The sequence below is a fragment of the Lampetra fluviatilis genome, chromosome 7 (genome assembly GCF_964198595.1).
Source record: "Lampetra fluviatilis chromosome 7, kcLamFluv1.1, whole genome shotgun sequence".
NCBI classification, from domain to species: domain Eukaryota; kingdom Metazoa; phylum Chordata; class Hyperoartia; order Petromyzontiformes; family Petromyzontidae; genus Lampetra; species Lampetra fluviatilis.
This window is the reverse complement of record NC_136281.1, coordinates 12,230,445-12,245,166: the sequence shown is the minus strand read 5'-3', so window position 1 is coordinate 12,245,166 and position 14,722 is coordinate 12,230,445. Positions and strand designations below refer to the sequence as shown.

General features: G+C 46.5%; 1 protein-coding gene across 1 annotated transcript in view; it reads left to right on the top strand.

Moving 5' to 3' along the window:
- Window positions 1-14,722, top strand: part of LOC144933585 (tyrosine-protein kinase receptor-like) — a 179,132-nt gene that overhangs the window by 138,095 nt on the left and 26,315 nt on the right. The window contains exons 11-15 of the mRNA XM_078858531.1: window positions 3,466-3,616; window positions 6,078-6,260; window positions 7,446-7,544; window positions 11,951-12,124; window positions 13,235-13,342. Coding sequence (XP_078714657.1) covers window positions 3,466-3,616; window positions 6,078-6,260; window positions 7,446-7,544; window positions 11,951-12,124; window positions 13,235-13,342 — 715 coding nt within the window. The remainder of the gene's footprint in view (window positions 1-3,465; window positions 3,617-6,077; window positions 6,261-7,445; window positions 7,545-11,950; window positions 12,125-13,234; window positions 13,343-14,722) is intronic.

The following is a 14,722-nucleotide window of genomic DNA, read 5'->3' as shown; positions in this document are numbered from 1 at the left end:
AGAGCAACATTACCCTTCACTGGCAGACATTATCAGTCTGTGATAGCCCTGCACTATAAAAAATAATGTGAATACTAAATGTATTACATTATTATTAATTATCACTGCTAACTGCCTTTGATTATTCGAATTACAGTAATGCATTGCTTGATTTGAAGCTTTCGTGACTGCAGGAATTCATACTCTTTGGTTCGTTCGGTAAAGTCACGTAGGTATTTTATTTTATTTTATACCTAAGTGACTTTACCGAAAGAACCAAAGAGAATGCATTGCTTGTAATGCATTTTTTCTTAACACGACATAACTACAAACAAGACAAACACAAAGATCCCCTCAATAGCCTTAACAGACTGTTGGGGCAAGTGCTGTTAGCGAGCACCTATGAAGGCCGGCACGGCACACGAGGGGTTGGGTGGCCAAAACTACGCCCGGCCGCCTTTGTCTCCCCAGTGGTGATGTTTATACACCACACCAGGTATTCATTTTATGCTGAGTCGACCTAGGGGAGGCCCATAACCGCTTCAGATAATCGTCACTGGGTATTGGCCATGATATACATACATAGATACAGATAGATCGCTACATACCAGCTAAAGTACTGTGCGTGACATTCTAAATGAGGGTGGATACCGTGATGGCGGGAAGGCGGTCTCCGTGTGACCCGGGGGATGACAGGGCATGCATCACCGAGCAATTGTGTGTCGTGATCTCATCATCGAGGTCACACGGGGCACGAGAACAAATGCAGGAGAATAGAGAAAATAAACATCACTTATAGGACTCAATAACGCCTTTCCTGCTTAATGCGAACACACCCAATTTTTACCGTGAGTCACTCCAAGCTGAATGCAATGCAATTTGATTTTAGTTCAATTCATTGTGCTTTACCTAAATGGGTAAAAAAACAAACACTTCATTAATGTACAGCCCTTTGTGAATTCACTGCTGGATGAAGGCCTCCCCCCCCCGTGTCGTGTAGGTCGTGTCGAAGTTGTTGGAATGTACTTCACCTTGCGGGTTTGTGAAGGGGGAGTCACCGAGGATCAGTTTTGACGTAACTTTACCGCTCATGGCTGCGGTGTGCACCCGTTGCCCCCGCTGCCGCAATACAGCTAATTTATTGAGGAGATTCGAATCTTCTCTTCGGTGGGAAACCTGGGTAGCCAGTTGTGTCTAAGTCTGAAGTCAAAATGCCTCCACATTCAAGTTAATGTTGGGCAGTGCTCGTCTCATTTGGCGCCTCTGAGCCCAGTTGTTGGAAAATCCACATTTCCAGGATGAGCGTTTTTATTTAATTTGCATCGGTCGACCACTGTAAACTAGCCACAAAGATGCACTCCTTTGCTTTCACCCAAATAGTCGACCTCTGACCTGGATTTAACGTCTCACCTTCTGATTGTAAATCAAAAAGTTCGCCAAAGTACCACCCAACTTGATTTGTATTTACCTAATAAGTATTAAATTCTTTGTAAATTTGTTTATGTACTGTATTACGGATTTTTTTTTTTGAGAATTTGACTGACCATAGAAAACAATGGCAAAATACACACATATATTTAGCAGAGTATTTGAAGTCCATAGAACATGATGCATTGCACACTAGTAATACCGTTCAACCATAACTCACTCGATCTCACCGGAACGCTCCACTCTCCCATCGCAAGGTTCCAAGTTCAGATCTCAGCCCGGGGTTGGCACAGGTCATCATCACGCTGCAGTCCGTTAAATTATTAATGCAATGTAGGCAGTCAACCCTGGTGGTCAGAGATATGCAGAGACTCACATTTTGCTTAAGCACCCAAGATGAGGTGAGGGCCACCTCATTCCCATTGGGTTATTTGGCCATGGAGGCAACTTTGGACTTGGCTTTGAATAGATCTAGAGTGCTTGATCTAGAGTGCTAAACACAGTTGTTCCAAATGTAATGCCAAGAGGCTACAGGAAGGACATGGCTTTCAGATCCACACAGGGGGTTGAGCCATTATCTCTTTGAAGTTGCAAGTGTCCAGGGACTGGTGTCTTCACAGTGTACATAGTGTAAAGGTCGTGCACGGGTAAGCATTTATCCATGCTGTGTTTATTGGCTTTAGACCGACTCTCTTTGCTGAATTTTTGGACCTGACCTGCACACCACCCAAATAAATTGACGTCAATAAATAGACGCACGGCTCCATGTGGTAAATTTTTAAACATCTGAAAGAATGAGATCTGCGCTGTGGCCATCATTGCCGCCAGTGCTTTCGGAGGGTGATCTCAAAACGGCTCCAAAATCAGCTGCATTTAAATTTGTAGCCGTCATTCACATTGAGAGCCCAATACTTTCACAGCCACACATCCAAATAAAATAACGGATGTTTTATTTTGCACCGCCTTCTGCTACAAACCACATAGCTTTCGCAGCCACCTGTAAACCTATGACAACCTGGCTTGCATGGTGGTTGCCCATCCAAGTACTATGCGGGCTGATTTCTTAGCTTCTGTGATCCGATCAAGATCGAGCCCGTTCTGCGTGGCCCTCGGCATACCCTAGTGAATATTAAACGGCACATCCACCGAACACACAGTTCTACGCAATATAAAATTTTCTACACAGTTGAGGAGCGCAGACCCAAAGCCCCAAAAATGCCAAGCCGCCAGCAAGAGTGGACTCTTGTCTTGAATTGAGCGAGGTTAAAAGAACTGGGAAAGAGAGACGATGGGCGAGGGAAATTACAAAGTCGAGCAGTGCGAGGGAAGGAGCAGAAAGAGAAGTGTTTGGAACTGCGCGGTTGAACCCCGACTGGATGACATGAATCAAGCCCAAAAACAATGCAGAATCCTACGTACAAATGTAGACCAGGGTAACGTTCAACTCGGTCTCCCTCCACCACCTTGGATGCCTCATGAGTACTTGTTAACCCTCTTCAAGGTGTGGCTCCTATTTCTCTCTACACCTCCCCCACTCCCTGATTCATCACCGCAGGCCTCCTCTTCACCCAAGCCACTCTGCCTCAACCGCTCAACAGCCAGGAAACCCATCACGTCGACCCTGACACGATTACCCCACTCGCTCACTAGTCTCGCCAATGAAGAGCACGCAACTGCCGCGGTTGTTGCTGTCGTGCTCAACGTGCGGGTTGTCAAATGTTGATCACATTAGATTTTTTTTGTATGGTACTCTTGGAAAACATAGAGAATAACCTCATTTTAGAGGCCAATCTGTAATAAAAACTCACTGCTGTTTTGATATTTCAACTATTTTCCCTTATGCTGCATTATGTATGTATGATGAACTTCTTTCGCACCGTACGTAGCAAACGGTGCGAATCGGAGGTGCGGGGAAAGGAAAACAAACAAAACACAAAAAGCAGTTCTAAAGAAGTCAGATTTCAACATGCCGCGCCAGGTTTTCCCGACAAACAGCGCTGCAATATCCTGCGGCGCCCTCAAACCTGGTTAAATGAGGCGGGCCCTTTGTCCATACAGATGCAGGACGGGGTACGGATACCCCTGTTGGTGGCGGCAGGGGGCGGAGGCCAAGCCTACAGGGAGGAGGGCCGCCCGGACAAGATAGTGGACGATCCATTCGAGGGCAACCTGTCTATGCCAGGCGTGAATGGGCACACGGGGGCTGCCGGTACGTCCATGAGGCGCATGCAAGACGACAAAGACAAAGATCCGTTATTCGATTACACTTTTTCAATTATTTGAAGTCCAAAGTCACGGTGCCGCCCTGTTTAAATTAACAATGGCATGGGCGGGCGCTGATCTCCATTGGCAACCCTTATCCATTGTAGGCAATTCCACATTGCCTTGTCCAGAGCCAATCTGTCCAGAGGAAATGGACCGTTGCTTCTCACAGAGTGTGACTCATTTAATGGCAATTTTCCCTGGAGCAATGAGTTGATCTCTGATTTAAGTTCCTACTCTCGATCTTTCCATTGTAAGTAGATAAACACTCTTACGTACAGCGTCTCCAGGCCAGATGGTTAAGAATGAAGATTATTAACACTTAACAAAAACGATTAACCCATTGGTTGTACTATTAAGATGAGTTAATTTGCCTAACCCACATGGCCAGGTAGCTATTGGATTTAAACGTGCATACTCATACGGACACATGGACATACTCAAACATGACATGTGCATGAGTTTCTTTCTCAATACACTTGCCTGGATGCACTGTTGTGCCACGTCTATAACAAAGATGTTGAGTGCCACTGACAACGAAAGGCACACTGTTGTTGTTGTTGAGTAAATGCATTTAAGCTTTCTTTTCAGAATCAAAACACAATGTTCTCTGCGAATGATTGCAGAGGCTAAAAATGCCTGTTGCGTAATGCTCCATGTCCTGGGTTTGTAAAATCAAATCCAGGGCATGACAGCATCCTATTGGAACGTATGCTAATGATTTAAACCCTATGTGACTGTTGGCACAAGAGTAGACCATTTATATGCCATTGTCCAGGCAGCAAAATTTGGACAATTGCCGACACTTACACTAAATTACCGTCCCTCTAAAGGATCGCTGGTTTTTAAAGTTGCTGTGAGGTTCTGGACTCCTGGAGCATTTTGTTGCAATGTGACAATTTAAAGTTTTGCAAGCTGCCCTTGCATTTGGACAGATAAAGATAATGACTTTCATATTTTAAATCTGCCAATGTGCCTGTTAAAACGAAAAAAAATGTCTGCGATTGAATGCGGAAACCAATATTTACTCATGTTATTTGCTTTTTCTGCTTACCAATTAAAAACCTCACTCCGTTAACTTACATCGCTGTGACAAAAAGACGTACGCTGATGACGCCGTAATTTTTAAAGTATATGTAAAACAACACATTTTTAAAAGTTGTTTGTTCAGTTTACAAACAACGAAAAAAAATCCATTCTCAGCCTGTGTGTCTGTCAACATTCGTTTATAAAAAAAAAACAGCAGAGTAACCTTGAACAGTTGAATTATAATGATACCGGCAAAGATGATGATCCCTATACAAGCCCGTTATCCCTACGGTGCCCTTAAAATAAATACCACTTTGTGAGAAGTCAACATTCTGTTTTTCTTTTGAGTTACTGCCAAACACTCCATGACATTCCTCACTGCATTTCTCTCCAGCCACGTGGCACCGTAGGGGTTAGAGTACACGACTCACAATCACAAAGTTGCGAGTTAAGTCTACCTCAATGATCTGCTCGGAGATCATTCCAAAATGGTGAGCACCACTTTGTGGAGAGTCAACTGTGGTTGTTATAGAAACCCTGGTCCTGTCCATAGCCATGTGGAAGTTATGTCATTGGCCCAGGGCCATAAATACAGGGTGCTTCCAAATTGTTTTAATACTGATATGGGACTATAGTTTTTAATGTAAAAAGAACGGACAATACACTGTAACATGATAAAAAAAAAACAATCCTATGTTAATAGTTTCAAAAAGTCAAAGAGCCTCAACACATATCCGCCATCAATGTCAACACGTGCCTGGAATCTTCTCCAGGTGGTCTCCAGAGCCCGGAGGTGGCATATTTCTTGTGGTATTGTAGCAAATTCTCAGAAGTGTTAAAAACAATTTGAAACACCTTTTATAGGAATTATATTTATCGTGCACTTTGATGCCTCACCAATTCAAGTGTCTACATCACATCTCATCACACCCATCCCATTGCCCTCCTACAGTCTAGCCAAGGAGACCCCAAAGGGCAACTGTCCCTGTGTGGCACAAGTTGTACCCAGCACAGCTTTGCAAATGGCCATTCGTCTGCCAGTCAGGGGCGACGAGAGGAGAGCATCACTCAATTATTGTTGGAGCAGGGACTCTGATCAATCTTGATTTGAAGCTTTCGTGACTGCAGGAATCCATACTCTTTGGTTCTTTCAGTAAAGTCACGTGGGTAGAAAAAATAATTGATCACGACGTTTCGATCGCCACACAAGCAATCCCTCCTGAAGACGATTGCTTGTGTGGCGATCGAAACGTCGTGATCTATTCTTTGTTCTACCCACGTGAATTTACCGAAAGAACCACTGACGGCTATTGCAGTGGTGATGGAGCTGAGTGCGATGCTTGACTTCCTCCCTGCCCCCTGGGCCCTTGGCATCGCAGGAGGCGGAGGAGGGTGGTACGGCCACGTGGGCCCTGCCAGGTCGGGCCGCTCGCTGAACCAGGGGGGACAGGGTGGCTCTGCGTGCCCGGAGGCCCTCGTCAACTGGGCCTGGGCCACTTCGGGCGGCTTCGGAGGCGGCGGCGGTGCCTGCAGCGCCGGGGGCGGTGGCGGCGGCTACATTGGTGAGAGTCGATCCACCTCGGTGGCATGGCAAGTGGTTGCAGAGGTTTCTGCTGTTCGAATCCGGCAGCCAACCCTGATTACCACCGTGCGTGTTTTAACGATATAAATAAATCATAGCTCCGTAAAATTACACGCCGTCTGCTTCACAGTGGAAGTTAAAGATCCTCTGAGAGTCATTCACAAGAGTAGGCGAATGTGTGTGCCTGCACCATGGTGCAAATTTGCAAAATTTGAAAATGTATCTGCAAATTACTCGATTGCGATCTACATAGTAACCATCGCTGCCCAATGAGAGCACTTGGCAGGATCCTCCTGAAAAAAGACTGATGAGTCAGTGAAGGCTCACCTGGGTAAAGGACCGTAGGAAATCAAATAAATAAACTCTCTCTGGCTGCGACAATGGCTCTGGTGGGCTGCTACGATGCTTACAGAACTTGGATTATGTTGTTTTCTCAGGGATAATTCGACCCGGTTGTTGCTATCCACATTGTTCTTTCTTTATATATCGGCTATATGCAGCATGTCTGTGTAGGCAGAACATTGTCAGAATTGCAGTTTGTAAAGTCGTTCATATAGAGGCTTAAATTACATGTGGTATGCATGTATGGACTTCTTTCTCACCGTACGTAGCCAATCGTGCTAATCGGAGGTCTGGCATTGTGATGTGTGAAGATGCCATGTGTGGTGATGATGCAATATGTATGCCGTGTGGTGATGTGTGATGTGATGTTTAATGGTGTGTGATGATTTGGGTTTGATGTGTGATGACGTTGTTTAGATGTGTGATGATGTGATATGTGATGAGAATGTGATGTGTGTTGATGCAATGTATGAGTGATAGTGTGTGCCGATGCAATGTTTGAGGAGTGGTGGCGCAGTGGTTAGCGCACTTTGCTATTAACCCAGTGACCCGATGTCGATTCTCGCTCACGACCAATATCAGTGGCAAATATTTGAATCGGTTCTGGGCTTCCCCTAGGTCAATTCGGCCTTAAATGACTACTTTGTGCGGCGTGTAAACATCGGCACATTGGGGAGACAGAGGCAGCCGTGCGTGGTGTTGGCCACCCACCCCCTCGTGTGCCGTGCCGGCCTGCGTAGGTGCTCGCTAACAGCACTCGCCCCCAACACTCTGTTGATGGCTACACGGGGTGCGCGATGCTTTGTGATGGTGCTGCATGCAGGAGGGGACTCGGCCTCCGACAACAACATCATGGCCGACGGGGAGAGCGGCGTTTCCTTCATGCACCCCGACGGAGGGCTCTTCACCATGCCCCTGGCGAGTGAGTGAGACGCAACATCTCCAGGACCACTTCCCTCACTGGCTTGGCGGTTCTGCTGCCTTGCCCAAAGCTTCGGAATTGGTGTACTTGTGAAATTTGAACTCGCATACGTCATCTATTTTACGTATTTATTTTTCAGTCATTTTTCTTTCCTCTCCTATACTTTGCGCACCGATTGTTTTCTGCTGCCTTGCCCAAAGCTTCGGAATTGGTGTACTTGTGCAATTTGAACTCGCATACGTCATCTATTTTACGTATTTATTTTTCAGTGATTTTTCTTTCCTGTCCTATACTTTGCGCACCGATTGTTTTTGTTGCGTTATTTTTGTTGTAGTAACTTCTTGACCTGCCCCCACTGGACATCTGTGAAAAGGAGCTTCATAGCTCATCGGATTTCTTCAGGATGAATAAAGATTATGATTCCGCAAACAGCATGTCCGGTTTAAATTAGGTCTTAACATCCACGCGGGTGGATGTGTGGCTATTATATGCAACAGAAAACGTTGCAAGTTACAATCCTTGGTGGGAGTTGATCGACCCATCCTCCGCACTGGGCATGATAAACTAGGTAACTGTCTGTTGAAAATGAATACAAGCCTATGCCATAGAAACGTGGAAATTCCACCAGCGGCTGAAAACTGCCAACAGAGATTAGCACTGGACAAATTCTCGCTTGAGCACGAGAGTGTTGTGCAGAGAGCTTGAGAGAGCATTAGCAGGAGCACGTGGAAAAGCAGACCTGGAGCCCGTAGTAATTACAGTTAGGACAGCACTGTTAGCTGAAATCACAATAGCATTTTGATTGCAATTCATTACGAATCACACATTTACAATCATAATTGACCCCAGGTGTGTGGGATAGTGTGATGGAGAGTTCCGTCGTATGGACGGAGCGAGCCTTAGATGGAGAGACAGCGGGAGGAAGGTACACCCGTTTTGGCCATTAAGCGAGAAAGCAAGTGATCGACAGAGCGAGGTTGGCTGGACAAATCTGTGACGGTGAAAGAACACAGAAATCCTGATGAGGGCGTCAATAAGTCATTAGATTTTCAAGCCCCTTCATTGTCCCCAGGGCTGTGGTCGGCTCAGAGTTTACGCCTGCCGTGGTCCTCCTGAAAACACGTGTCCAATTGATGTTTTCAACACATTTTAGCAGAGATGGGACAAAGTCATTGTTATGCAAGTCACAAGTAAGTCTCAAGTCTTTGCTCTCGAGTCCCGAGTCAAGTCGAGTCAAAGATGAGGCAAGTCCAAGTCGAGTCTGAAGTCATCAAAATCATGACTCGAGTCTGACTCGAGTCCAAGTCGCATGACTCGAGTCCACACCTCTGCATTTTAGAGCAGAATATCACGACTTAATGCCACTCATCTTCGTGAGCAAATTGAAGACTCGTGGTTTCATTGCCGCAGACGTTCCGACTGCAATCTGGGTACACTGCGGACCGCTTTCTGCGTCAACGTATACAAACGTCCTTGTCATTGTTTACATTGAGACAGGCGTGCGCTCTGGAAGTCCTCAGGACATTTCGAAGCAGTTTGGCAGGCTCTCAGCCAGTCAGTGGAGCTGCGATCGTCGGAATAAAATCGTGGGCTTTCACCCGTAATCAGATTTGGTCCTCAAGCGTATCACATATTTATTTCAGCAATTAATTCATCCAAGCCCAGCTCTCATTTCTTGCTCACCAGAGGTTTGGAGAGCAAAGCGCTTAGTCACCTGTTAAGCTGCAGGGCTCTGCATGTCACACTTTGTCGGTGGCACGATCAGAATATACAGTCATGGAGATATTTAGAAAAGCGCGGTCACCGATCTGAATCAACAGCCGACACACTTCTTATCGATTACAGCCCAAATATTCTCCACATCTCCTCTCAGTCCCCTCCATCAACCCTCCCTTACCTCTCAGTGTCCTCAATTTTCCGTGGAACATGGGCCCATTTGAACTCATTGCACACAATCAACCGATATTCTTATCAGCACAGCACCGTGGACGCAGGCGAACAGCCGTGTGTGACGTTGAAGCGGGTGAATTGTGGAAAATGTCACATTTTTATCTCGAGTGGGGTGTTTCTCTCTCTTCCCCATCAGCTTATCTATTCAACTTCTTGACATTTTTCAATGGCTGCATGGCTTATCACTGGTAAAGGGAGGTTTGTGCCACCTTATTATTATTAAGAGGGCTGATGCTTGAGGGTAAAACGGCGATGCAGTTGCTCACGGTTGAAAGGTTGATTCAAGCAGCCGGTGGATAATATTTTAAGAGTTTGAAACACACGCCATCATCTCACTCCTACGTGGATGCTGTAGATATAAATACCCAGTGGCATCATTAGCAAAGGCAGTGTCATAGAACATATGCCACAATTGGCATTGTCCACAACTTTGAGGACCACTTTGTTGAAAGTCAACAGTGGTTGTCCTATGGAGTTTCCACCGCCTGCGCAGGATCACTAGCAGAGATGAGCACCATCCAAAAACGAATTTGAGTATCATGATATACTCTGAGACTGTTAGAGCAGAGACTTAAAAATAAACTCCATTGTATTTCCTGTTGGATCTTCCATATTATTGATTAGATCAAATTACTCGTTATGGAATTGACCAAACATTCCGAAAGAGGGTCTTGAGACTCGCTGAGGCTCTTCCTCGCAAAAGATGAAGAAGAAACCCCCCCCCCCTATTCAATTGGGCTCCCACCTGGATGAAGAGAACTGAATACGTTTGTATGACTCGTACTCTTGTTGTCTTTCTCGTCTCGTTTATTCACGCATAGAGTTCACACCTCCTCCTCATCATCGCTCCGTGTCTCTCTGTTCGCTCCGATGCACAACCCGCCATCAACAACACTCCATGTCTCCCCGTTCGCTCGCTCCGCTCCACGACTTCGCTCGCTCTCTCTCCCTCTCTCCCAAGGTCCGTTACTCCGCTGCTACCCTACTCTGTACTCACTCCGTCCACTGCTACCGTACACTGTATTCTCTCTATCCACTGCTACCGTACACTGTGTTCTCTCTGTCTACTCTTATCGTATCTATTCCTGCTCCCTGCTGCTCCTTCTCTGTCCTGGGCACCAACCACTCCAACTCCAACACCAACCAAGACTCCCGTCTCTCCGTTATGCTGTGCCCTATATCCCCGCACCAATCAGTCCCAATCAATTATTTCATCCCCCGCTTTGCTTCTCGCCCCCAGGCCCCCAGCCTCACGTGACCATGTTATCGCCGCCAGGCCGGCGCCGGTCATCAGCCACTCACCCTCCTGACCAATCACCGGCCTGCGTCCTCAGTTACTCCTAACACCTGTGGCGTCTCTTAACGACCTCCCCCTTAATGCCACGACAACAACAACTGTGTCCTCAGATGCCCCCACTGTACGCTGCTCGCTTGCATAGCAACAGAACGCGTGGCGCGTGATATTTCAAGTCCTACACGTTCAACACTATCTTCTTAATCGGTGGCACCTATGTGGCAAGATCCGTCAGCTCTAGGTTATACATTTCAAATGAAAGCCACGGAGTCTCCATTGTTCAAACAAGCATGGGGCTGTCCTCTCCCTGAGGCAAGGGCCAGTCTCACCCACCCACGGGGCTATGTTCATCCTCGCGACCCCATGGACACGTGGGCCGAGTTGATCCCCAACCACACTTCGACGTCCTAAACCTTTGTAACATGAGTCGTGTGTACTATGCCACTATCCCACCCAAATACAGGAGATCACATCATTATTTTAGTTAAGCGAAGAGCTTCACATTTGCTGTGGTTGGGGTCCAGTGAAGCTGAAGAGGCAAGGAGGCATTTCCTTTATCCATGGTGGTGCCAATTACTGGCAAGGCAGACGACCTTTACGGGGAATTCACTACCAACTGGAATCAATTAACGCTGGAATTTTAATTGAAGCTCACACGTGCATTCTCTGGAATAAAATAAAATATGTTCTCTGCATTTTAGAAAAAATATATTAATAAAACATTTAAATGATAAAATTAGTAAAAGGCTTTTAACATATTGAAAGCGTGCTCTCTGTAATATCAGCCCTGATAATGAAAAAGTAATTAATTTATAATTGAATTTATGCAAGTTTGGATAACTCTTTGTAGTTCACCTTTTTTTCTTTTCATCTACGCATCACGCTTTTCTTTTTTCTCCATCTCTCTTTCCGCCCGACCTCTCCATCTCTCACCCTCCCTTCGCACACATCACGTCTACCCCACTACTTCCCTCCGATTCATCTCGAGACATTTCCCCCACACCCGGTTCCTTCTTTCTCCGCCGTCGTTTACCTCTCCGCCCCTCTCCTCCGCCCTCGGCACTGATTCTGCGTGCCCGCCATCGACCCATCACATTTTCCGCGTCCTCTACCGGCCCCTGTCTCTCTGCCCGCCTGACCGTACTCCCCCCCCCCCCACTAGTAATGGAGAGGGACGGCGAGGTGGTGGTGGAGGAGTACCTCAACTGCAGCCACTGCGAGTCCAAGTTGTGCAAGCGCGACTCGGACGAGCACGACAGCATCGTGTGCCACTGCCAGGAGGGCGTGCTCGCCAGCGACGGCTTCTCCTGTTCCGTCACGACCCGGCCACCGCGAGGTGCGTGCCGCCGCCACCGCCGCCGCCTTCTTACGCCACAACGCGACGTTGGCAGGGTGGCAGCGCGGCGGTGGCGCCCGTTGTCTCACAGCAGTGACAAACTTGGGTTCGATTTCCTGACTTGGGCGTCTTCCTGCACGGAGTTTGTTTGACACGTAGCGGGCTTTCACGACCAATATTATTCATAATAAAGGGTTTTGGGTGAGATCGCGTAAGTAGAAATGTGTCGTTAACCCGCCAGCACCCGACACAGCCAACCAGTAAGGCTTGTCACATAAACAAAGCTTGCCAATTAGTTACCACTTCTGCCCACCGGTGTGTTGAGTATTATGCATGGGGTTTGTAAGGTCTCCCCCTTGTTCTGCATGGGGTTCCTGCATGATCTTCGGTTTCCTCACATAGCTACGAACGTAAAATGCGATGTACGTTGGCCAGACATCCCAATGCAGGACCCTCCTGAAAAGTCTTCTGACTCGGTGGGGATTTCCCGGGTAAATCTGTAATTATTAATATGATTATTGTTTTCAGCGTGGCTACAACGCGACAATAGCAGTTGTGTGCATGCACAATGCAGAACATACTGCTTTGTGTCGTGTATGAATGTAAGCACAGCTCAAGAAGCTGTGTACGCTCAAGTCAAAGTAACACAAACCTGAGGTGGCTACGTAGCTCATTGCGCTTGCGACGCTGAGGTCAAAGCACAAATTCAGCACCAGGGAAAGTCACACATTTTTAAACCAGGTTCTCGAGTGTGGAAAGCTGATGGTTGCCAAGACTTCACCGACAATATTATCGTATTCTATTAAGTTGTCTGACCTAATTTCACAAAGTTCCAGAATATAAAATATTGCTTTGATTCCCATATATTTCACATTAATTGATATATATATATATATTTGTGTGTGTAGGAGAATGCAGCATACTTGAGCAGTGTAGATAAATGAGGTCACTTGAAGGCTACCCGACCTTTGACTGCACGTGGCATTCCTTGCGACAGTGCAGCCGTGTGAGAGTGCAGCTGTATCCTGGCTCTCATGAGATGGTGCGTACATTCAAATTGTCGTCGTCGTTGCCGTTGTGGCGGCATCGTGGGTGCCGCTTCGTGTGCAGAAAATGACCCTTCCCGGCACGCCGGCATGCCCCTGTCGCTGGTGCTGTCTGTGGTGACACTGGCAACGGCCGCCGTGCTCGTCCTCACCTGCTCGGCCATCATGATCGGTGAGAAAGCGCGGACGAACGCTATCGCCACCTTTCCCTCCCGCAGACAGATATATGTATGTGTGTTGAACTTCTTTCGCACCGTACGTAACCCAAACCGTGCTAAATCGGAGGTGCAACGGAGTTCGTAAAGTGGTCGTCGCTCTCGTTGCTTCCATCGCCCGGGGTTAAAAGCGTGGACAGCAGGAGTATTTACCAATCACACGAGTCGCCGCCTGCTTCACGATGCGCGTAGAAAAGGACATCGCGTGACGTCAACTTTCGAAAGACAGCCGGCTAGGTGTGCCGGCATCATGGTCCAAATTTACCAGACTTGAAAGATGACTTGCACATTACTTAACTGGTTAAAGCTCCATGTTAATTGTTGTCCTTCCCCCCCGCACCTCCGATTAGCACGGTTGGCTACATATGGTGCGAAAGAAGTTCAACGTACGGACGTAATATTGCCCTCTGCTGTGAAATGGCTGCAGACGGCTGTGCGTGAATCACAGCGCGCACGCGATAGCCTTGCGCTATGAGAATGACACAAACACCAAGGGCACTTATTTTATTTGACAAGTGGCAAATGTATATTCACGTATTTGGTATTTTAAAAGTAAGGTAATCGGCTTGCTTTATATACTGTTACCATTGCTATTGTCGCCATTACCATTGCAGGAGATAATTTGGATGTAACCTCGTAAAATAAACAATGATATATACAGCACTGTATAGGTGTGATCTGTAATGGCTACTATTTGTCCTCACTCTAACACAGGGGTGGGGAACCTTTTTTCTGCCAAGGGCCATTTGGATATTTATAACATCATTCGCGGGCCATACAAAATTATCAACTTACAAATTAGCCTGTTATATTTGGTCAAATATTTTATTAACTCACCCCTTATGTGATGGCTGGAACCGCTTCTCTTTGGCGAGGCGTGATGATGTTAGCTGCTATTGATGATGTTGCTTCTCGCAACTGCTTTTCCAGGTTTGAGCCACTGACATTTGAGTAATTTTATCCAATTCTTTTATTTTGTAGACTGTGTGTAAATATTTTTGCTTTCATGAAACTTAAGGAGCTGTAAAGACCGTAGTATACCAGCAGTTAATTTGTGCATATTAATACTTAAAATCATAATTCCCTTTGTTTAAATGTAGTTCTGTCCTGTCTTGATTTTTTTTTAAAGTCTCGCATTTAGCGCGCAACATTTTTTTTTCAAAAACACCGACATGCGGAATATTTCCTCCGTGGAATGTAACCAATAACATCCACGCACCTGGCAAATGCGTCATGAGATTACTCAAACTTTCAAGAGCTCTGCAGAACGCTCTTGTGGTCAGCTACTGAAGAGACTCTCATTCTCAAGCACAGCCAAGACCGGTCGGTACAGGATC